The 9,822-nt window shown below is 41.7% G+C and overlaps 1 protein-coding gene across 1 annotated transcript in view; it reads left to right on the forward strand.

The window, feature by feature from the left end:
* LOC119425073 (poly(ADP-ribose) glycohydrolase-like) overlaps positions 1-9,822 on the forward strand; it is a 32,355-nt gene that overhangs the window by 17,281 nt on the left and 5,252 nt on the right. The window contains exon 14 of the mRNA XM_037692598.1: positions 6,900-6,999. Coding sequence (XP_037548526.1) covers positions 6,900-6,999 — 100 coding nt within the window. The remainder of the gene's footprint in view (positions 1-6,899; positions 7,000-9,822) is intronic.

Consider the following 9,822-nt stretch of genomic DNA (forward strand, 5'->3'; position numbering starts at 1 on the left):
TTTAATCTAATGGGAGAGTTGATCAGTTGGGTAAAATTGAGAGACAGGCAACATTCCTTGAATTTATCACAGAGGGGGGTCGACTTACCCCAGTCAATATTGAAGTCTCCTGCCAAAAAGATCTCTTTGAATTTTAAATTACCAAGAAATTCTATCAGGGCGGACAGAGCCTCAGGTGTTGCTGAGGGGGGACGGTAACAACAGACTACAGATAAGATCTGGCCTCCATTCAAAGTGATGTTTACAGCTAAGGCATCAGTTTGGTTTGGAATTGTTTTAGAAGACACAAGATTAGCAACCAAAGAATCTCTGATGTAAACAGCGACCCCCCCCCCCCCCCCCTTTTTTTTGACGATCACAGTGGTAGATGTTAAATCCATTGATTGCCAGGTCATTATTGAGTACAGAATTCTTGAACCAGGTTTCAGAGTTGAAGATTACATCTGCCCCAGAAGAACTGACCAGAATTTTCAAGGCATCAAGTTTTCTCAGAAGGCTACGAGCATTTACATGCAAAACATGAAGACCAGACACATTCTTAAAGTCATTTGGTGTCATATAAATAGTTGGGGGTCCAGGGTTGGGTTGAATCCCTGAGAGCAGTAACAACATTATTATCAGACATTTTCTTGAGTTTTTCGTGACTAATGTGTAATTACAGGAGTTAACAGTGTGACAATTAGCCCCCATAATCAAACCATGAGAAACATTAATGAAGACGCGATCATTCAGAACCCAAAAACAGTGAAAGTTGCAGTGATGGGCAGATTCAGGTGTATTAACAAGATTCAGTGACTCCAGATAATCTGAGAACTGAAAATAGTGACAATAATATGAATGATGCAGAAAAGTCTCAGACCATAAAACGTCACAATTCAAATGGGCAAACAATTGCTTTTAGATGCTTATCTTGTTAAATTTCAAAGCAATGTGCAGCATTCCTACTTCCTGATTCCCTCCCTCTGTGCGCTCCCGGAGAACCGAGGCAGAGAAAATTATTGAAATGCAGCTGATTTGACCGTTAAAGTCCTTTTATTAAGCAAAAGTTAGACTGAGACACACCTTTACTATAATTTCAAGCAAACATATAATTGTTTTTAAGCGTTAATCTTGTTAAATTCTTGTTAAAGTTCTCCCGTGCACGCTCCCGCAGCCGCCATTTGGCAGCCAATCGATTTTTGGCACAACACCGATCCACATTTCTGGGTTGTCAGCGGTGACACATAATAGATGCGAATTATGCGGTGGAGCGACGTATTTATGTTTTTTATTGGACATATTTGGACTGATGGGACTTATACAGCAGTGTGATGTACGGTGGAAAATACTAGGGGTGCACCAATGGCAGTTTTCTGGCCGATCACCGATTTCTAAAAAGTCTGACCTGCCGATTCCGATTTTGTTTTATAAGCGACACTGTCTGGTGTTATAAGGTCACAATGCACCTTCAATTTTACAATATTATTTTATTGAAAAACATGCCCTTAAACAATATCCTAGATATAATACAAACTTGTTTTAACTGGCTGTGAGGTAGTGCTCTGAAATATACAGTGTAAATGAAGTTCAGACAATTGTTGTTAAAACTAAAAAAATCGGTAAAATCGTTTTCTCATGCAAATATCGTCAGATTTTCTAAAATTAAGGAAATCGGGGCCAATAAATCGGTTGGCCAATTTATCGGTGCACCCCTAGGAAATACGGTTCATGGCTGTAAGAAAATAACACCACAGCATCTCCAGCAATGTTAGGTAATCATGGATGCATCAACCAAGTTCATATATTAACTTTTAAATGTGACAAATAACTCTCATAATATGTCAGATAGCAAAATTACTGGTAGTGTAAAAGTGACCCAACTATAACATCACACAATCTTGTCCATCATTATGGCATCACACTGTCTGCACTGCCACCGGTTGAAATATGACTAAAATTACACTTAAAGATACACAAACCAGCCAAAGCTCATTGCTAGAATTTAGCTGCTCATGGGAACTGTGAGCTACTGTAGAAGTGATGAATAGGTGCTGTAAAGAAACAAAAAGGACAAAAACTATTTGAAAGGCTTGGGTTGTCATTGCTCTGCTCTGCTGCTGACACCGAACAGCTGAGCTCCTGGTTTGACTCCTCCTGTCAAACCATTTTGGACTGTGTAGCTCCATCTAAACTGGTGCGGCCTAAAGCCAGATCTGAACCCTGGTTTAATGAAAAAACTATTGCAGCCAGACAGGAGTGCCGCAGAGCTGAACGGAGGTGGAAAAAGGATAAACTGGAGGTTTCATTTTACATTTTAAAGGACTGTCAACGTCAGTACCAGAACACTGTTAAAGAGGCCAAAAAACAACACTTGTCAGATATTATTGTGTCCAATCATAATAATCCACGTGTCCTTTTTAAAACTATTGACTCTGTCCTGAAGGCCCCACAACCTGTCTGTCTGGAAGCCTCTACTGAACTTTGTAATGACTTCCTGCAGTTTTTTATAAATAAGGTTGTTACCACAAGGGCCCTTATTTCAGCCCCTGCTTTTGACCCCTCCTGCTTGGTCCCCTGCCTGGCTGTGTTTGATAGATTTGAACCAGTGACCCTGACCCTTTTAGAGGATGTGGTCGGCCATATTAGACCATCAGGTTCTCCTCGTGACCTTGTCCCCCCTCGTCTTTTAAAAGAGGTGTTTTCCAGCATCAGGCAGATGATTCTTGCTGTTATCAATAGAAGTCTGTCCTCAGGTGTTGTCCCAATAAGTTTTAAACATGCTGTGGTGCAGCCCCTGCTTAAAAAGCCTAGCCTAGACCAAACTGTCTTGGCTAATTTTAGGCCCATCTCCAAGCTGCCTTTTATTTCAAAAATTTTAGAAAAAATTGTATATTCACAGGTCAAATGTTTTCTGGATGAGCACAATATCCTGGAGGTTTTTCAGTCTGGCTTCAAAACTCACCACAGCACGAATCAGCTCTAGTCAGAGTTTTTAATGATATTTTTATGGCTAATGATTCTGGTGAACATGTGGTTCTTGTCCTGCTCGACCTAACAGCTGCCTTTGATACCGTGGACCATAACATATCACGCTTACAGCGCCAAGTGGGTATTTGTGGTACTGCACTGAGCTCATAGCTTCTTTAAATCTTTAATTCTTCATTTGTTGGTTATTCTGAGTGCATATGAGTATGGTATACTTTATATCAACTCACGCCCAGTGTTCCTCAGTGCCAACGAGACCCAGCATCCACCCGTTTCTGCACCATTAGCCACGGAAGAACGTCTAATACGTGAACATCCTGATGCATGCTGTATAATCCAGGTAGAAAAATCTAAAAAAGTTAAATCTGATCCTCTGGACATTCAAAAAAAACAAAACAAAGCAAAACAACAAAAAAAATCTAGAAACGTTTCATCTTTCATCCGAAAGATTCCTCAATCTGAGGTGCTGTATTCAGCTCAGTCTCTTAAATAGCACCTTCTCAGAGTGGATCAACCAGTTTGCTGCTGACAACCAAAACCAGCTGCTCACATGATCAAGGAGGACCATCAGCCTAACAATGGATCATTAGCACACTGATGGCTGTTTACTAATCACAGGAGGGTGAGTGATACTAGCAATCACAGCATTGTAAGAGGGGGACAGTTGAACCCGGAGGCCTCCACCCCTGTTTAATGATGGATGGTTTCTTTTCACAAAGATGGCCTCCTTTACTCCTCTCTCAAACCATCGTTCCTCTTTATCCAGGATGTGAACAGGATGTGTGATCTTCATCCCTGAAAGAGTGACCACTGGCCTGGAGATGAGTGTAGACCGCAGAGTCCTGGCCTGATGATGTTGATCTCCTGTGCTGGGCCATCCTTTTGGCCAGTGGCTGTTTAGTTTCCCCGATGTAAGACTGATCACCCTCCTGACACTGAACAGCATACACAACATTACTCTGTTTGTGCCGGGGGACTGGATCTTTGGGATGAACCAGTCATTGCCGTAATGTATTTTGGGGTTTAAAAGCCACTGGGACGTTATGTTTAGAAAATAACTATTTAGAGACGTTAAGCCATAAGCTGGATGGGATTTCTGCTGAGAATCACAGGCTACTTGCAGCTCCTGGATCTCGCGGGCAGGAAGGAATTGACCTTGAAGAAGTTATAAGTTCGGCCTGGCGGTACTGACCACAAAAATTTGGCTGTTTGAAGTCACCATTGTGTGTACCAGTGGAACTGTAAGGCATACAGGAAATAATGGAGTCGGTCTGACCCAAAACAACTGTTGTTCTCTGAATCTGGCTCCCTCCTGTTGATGATGCAGTAGAGGTGGTCAGTTTTAAATTAAAATCAGACACCACTCTGAGCAGCAGGACCACGCTTTCCACAGAACAACTGTGTCAACTCTTGAAACTGTGCCTGCAGTCAACCTACTTCACATATGGGGAGCAATATTATAGGCAGAAACATGGGTGTGCTATGGGGTCTCCAGTTTCTCCTATTGTTGCCAACCTGTACTTGGAGGAGGTAGAAAAGAGAGCCTTGACGTCCTTTTCAGGGACACCACCAAGTCATTGGTTCAGGTATGTTGACGACACCTGGGTTAAAATTAAATCTCAGGAAGTCCAACATTTTACTGACCACATCAACTCTGTGGATAAATACATCAAGTTCACACGAGAAGATGTAAAAAATGGCAAGTTGGCTTTCCTGGACTGTGAGGTCTCAGTCTCTGATAGAGGACAATTGCAAACCGAGGTGTACTGCAAACCCACCCACACAGACCAGTATTTGCAGTTTGACTCCCATCACCCTTTGGAGCACAAGTTAGGAGTCATCAGGAATCTGTACCACAGAGCAGACAGCGTCCCCACTAGCTCAGGAGCCAGGCAGAAGGAGAAATCCCACACAAGACAGGCTCTAGAGCAATGTGGATATCCTAACTGGGCCTTCCTGAAAGCAGAGAAGAAACCCAAACAGGACTCCAGTCAGCCATCAGGTGAAAAGGAGGAACCCAGACCCAGACCAGTGGTCATTCCGTATGTTGAGGGAGTATCAGAGAAACTGAGACATTTATTTTCTAAACATAACGTCCCAGTGGCTTTTAAACCCCAAAATACATTACGGCAAAGACTGGTTCATCCCAAAGATCCAGTCCCCCGGCACAAACAGAGTAATGTTGTGTATGCTGTTCAGTGTCAGGAGGGTGATCAGTCTTACATCGGGGAAACTAAACAGCCACTGGCCAAAAGGATGGCCCAGCACAGAAGATCAACATCATCAGGTCAGGACTCTGCGGTCTACACTCATCTCCAGGCCAGCGGTCACTCTTTCAAGGATGAAGATGTTCACATCCTGGACAGAGAGGAACGATGGTTTGAGAGAAGAGTAAAGGAGGCCATCTTTGTGAAAAGAAATCATCCATCATTAAACAGGGGTGGAGGCCTCCGGGTTCAACTGTCCCCCTCTTACAATGCTGTGATTGCTAGTATCACTCAGCCCTCTGTGAGTAGTAAACAGCCATCAGTGTGCTAATGACCCATTGTTAGGCTGATGGTCCTTCTTGAGCATGTGATCAGCTGGTTTTGGTTGTCAGCAGCAAAATTAGTTGATCCACTCTGAGAAGGTGCTATTTAAGAGACTGAGCTGAAAACAGCACCTCAGACTGAGGAAGTCTCTCGGAAGAGAGACGAAACGTTTCTACATTTTTTTTTTTTTATTTATTTTTTTTTAATGTCCAGAGGACCAGATTGAACTTTTTTGGATTTTTCTTCCTGGATTATTGAGCATGCATCAGGATATTCTCTGTGGATAACTACTTTTATAAACTACGTAATTACAAAGTTGCTGTCATAGTCAATATTCTCTCGGTAATAAATCTGTTTGTACTAAAGATGTGTGAAATGCGTGAGAGAGTCATGTCCCAGAGGCAGTGTGAGTGTTGCAAAGCATACTGGGTAGAAATTATGTGTGCAGTGCTTCTGACTGTTTACAATGTCTGCGAGTGTAAAAATGGGTTTTAATGTTATTTTCCTGCTCTGATTTGGTTTGGCATTTATGTTAAAATCTGTTATTGTCTGTAAATCCACACAATGTGTCAGAGACTGTTTGTATGAGGGTGAAAAAGCACGATGAGGTGGTGATGCCACTGGGTGGCACTTAGCTTTGCTTAGTTCTGTATGTCTTAGCATAGCATTGCTTCGTCCTGTGTACATCACGATTCTCCTGTATACTTTTAGTGCAGAAAATTGTCTTTAAAAAATGAGCAGACTTGAATTACTGGATTTAAACTTGGCAGCATCTAATTTCACTAAAGGTTTTCAAAATTAGTGAAAACGCTAATTTGCTAAACAGAAAGTTCGTTCCACTATTAGTGGATTAGCAAAACCGTGCCCACCACTGAACCAGTTCAGTAATTCAACAGTCAAACTGCTTTCTATCAGAGACACAAACAACAAATTTAGGCATTTTCAACATATATATTTATACTTGGTACAGATATGGACTCCAGAACTATGAATGCAGACTACGTTTTGTGTCATCTTTCTTAGGCTGTAGGGAATGACTGTGCCATATGGGCATTTTGGTAAATTATGCTGTCAGTTTTATCCAAAATTTAACATTACAATGTACTTTATATAAACCTTAGACAGTTTTAAACTTTTGCATAACCCTAAAATAAAAGTAATCTGGACAAGGTTCTCAAATAATCAAACCTAATGTAAAGTGTACAAAAACTCACAACAGTTTCCACCATGACCTCATTTATTAATCAAATGGTCAAATGTTGCACGTGTATTATATCTGCCACAGGATTTGACATCTCACAAAATGTGCTTCAGTTTACTACGTTTGGACCCTAAAAGGTGTTTCTGGTTCTGCCACAACCTGTAATGTTAATATTTAATCAACTTTTTTCTCTGTTTATGAAGGCATACTGCGGGTTTAAAAACCACCATGGGCTTAAAGGGCCAGACATCGCCACAGGAAAATGGGGTTGTGGAGCATTCAATGGAGACCCACAACTCAAAGGTGAACTTTGAAACTGATGTCGGATCTATCATTTTAGCTACTCATTCACATAAAACCTTCTTTCTGTACAGTTTTTGTTAAGATTCAATTCAATTCAGTTTATTTATATAGCGCCAAATCACAACAAAGTTGTCTCAGGGCACTTTACAGGAACATTCACATAAAAGCCAATTAGTAAAGTTCTCTATCTAAGGAATCCAGCAGACAAGTTGAATCTTGGCTTCGTTGCAGTCTCCCATCCTGAGCAAGCACAGTGGCAACAGTGGAAAGAAAAAACTCCCTTTTAAAAGGAAGAAACCTCCAGCAGAACCAGGCTCAGGACAAGCGGCCATCTGCTTTGACCGGCTGGTTTGAGAGGACAGGAAGGAGAGACAAACGAACACAGAATGGTAGGTCCAGGTATAGGTCCAGATGTATCTGAAAGACAAAAAAAAAAAAAAAACACATGTTAAGGATAGAAAAAATAATTACAAATACAAAACAGGTTGAGCAGAGTAAGTAAAGACAGTAGCAGAGTGAAAAATTGTGGTCAGTTTGTCCTCCAGCAGTCTAAGCCTATAGCAGCATAACTAAGAGACAGCTCAGGAAACCCAAGCCGACCCTAACTATAGTATTTAGCAAAAAGGAAAGTCTTAAGCCTAGTTTTAAAACTGGATAATGTGTCAGCCTCATGGACAGAAACTGGAAGTTGGTTCCACAAGAGAGGAGCCTGATAACTGAAAGATCTGCCTCCCATTCTGTTTTTGTAAATTCTAGGAACCACAAGTAAACCTGCAGTCTGAGAGTGAAGTGCTCTGTTAGGAAAATATGGAACTATAAGATCTGTAATATAAGATGGAGCCAGGTTGTTGAGAGCTTTGTAGGTTAGAAGTAAGATTTTGAATTCTATTCTGGATTTGACAGGAAGCCAATGGAGAGAAGCTCAAACTGGAGAGATATGATCTTTCCTACTAACTCCGGTTAAGACTCTGTCAGCAGCATTTTGGATCAACTGAAGACGTTTTAAAGACGTATTTTGACATCCAGATAATAAACCATTGCAATAGTCCAGTCTAGATGTGACAAATGCATGGACCAGTTTTTCTGCATCATTTTTAGATAAGATGTTTCTAATGTTAGTGATATTACGCAGGTGGAAGAAGGCAGTTCTAGTAACGTTTTTAATGTGGGGGATAAAAGACATGTCCTGATCAAAAATAACACCAAGATTTTTAACATTAGAGCTGGAGGACAGATTAATGCCATCTAAGGAGGGTGAAAGACTGAAAAATTAATTCCTAAGGTGCTCAGGTCCAAAACCCAAAACCTCTGTGTTCAACAGGAGAAAATTAAGGGTCATCCAGGTTTTTATGTCTTTAAGACATGCTTGTAGTCTAAGCAGCTGATTGGATTCATTGGGTTTAATGGACGAATATAATTGTGTGTCATCAGCATAACAATAAAAAGTTACCCCATGCTGTTTAATAACTTTACCTAATGTAAGCATATATAAAGTAAAGAGTATTGGCCCAAGCACTGAGCCCTGAGGAACTCCATGACTAACTTTGGTGTATGAAGAAGATTCATTATTTACAATTACAAACTGGAATCTATCAGATATATATGATTTAAACCATTTTAGAGCTGTTCCTCTAATCCCAATATCATATTCAAGCCTCTGTAGTAAAATATTGTGATCAACTGTATCAAATGCAGCACTGAGGTCTAACAGGACCAGTATAGACACAAGTCCATTGTCTGAGGCCATGAGAATATCATTAGTGACTTTTACTAGTGCTGTTTCTGTGCTATGATGAGCTCTAAACCCTGACTGAAACTCTTCAAACAGATTATTTCTTTGTAGATGTTCACGCAACTGACCTGCAACTATTTTCTCTAGATTTTTTGAGATGAAAGTTAGATTAGATATAGGTCTATAGTTGGCCAGAATTTCTTAATCAAGGTCAGACTTCTTAAGTACAGGTTAAATTACCACAACCTTAAAGCTCTGTGATACATAACCATTCATCCATCCATCCATTATCTTTACCCGCTTATTCCATTTTTGGGTCACGGGGGTCGCCGGTGCCCATGTCCAGCAATCACTGTGCGAGGGGCGGGGTACACCCTGGACAGGTCGCAAGTCCATCACAGGGCCACACAGAGACAAACAACCATTCACTCTCTCACTCACACCTAGGGACAATTTAGAGTTACCAATCAGCCTAACATGCATGTTTTTGGACTGTGGGAGGAAACCGGAGCACCCGGAGAAAACCCACGCATGCACGGAGAGAACATGCAAACTCCACCCAGAAAGGCCCCTGGACCGGGGTTTGAACCAAGGACCTGCTCGCTGAGAGGCAGCAGCTCTACCAGTTGTGCCACCGTGCTGCCACATAACCATTCATTAAAGACAAATGAAGTAGATCCAAAATGTGGACATTAATTAGGGGAAATACCTCTTTAAACAGTCTGGCTGGGATGGGATCTAGCAGACATGTGGATGGTTTGGATGAGGTTATTCCATCCATCCATCCATCCATTTTCTTTACCCGTTTATTCCATTTTGGGTCACGGGGGTCGCTGGTGCCCATGTCCAGCAATCACTGTGCGAGGGGCGGGGTACACCCTGGACGGGTCGCAAGTCCATCACAGGGCCACATAGAGACAAACGAGACAAACAAACATTCACTCTCTCACTCACACCTAGGGACAATTTAGAGTTACCAATCAGCCTAACATGCATGTTTTTGGACTGTGGGAGGAAACCGGAGTACCCGGAGAAAACCCACGCATGCACGGAGAGAACATGCAAACTCCACCCAGAAAGGACCCTGGACC

Source organism: Nematolebias whitei, chromosome 18 (assembly GCF_014905685.2).
Source record: "Nematolebias whitei isolate Nwh7 chromosome 18, NemWhi1, whole genome shotgun sequence".
Taxonomy (NCBI): domain Eukaryota; kingdom Metazoa; phylum Chordata; class Actinopteri; order Cyprinodontiformes; family Rivulidae; genus Nematolebias; species Nematolebias whitei.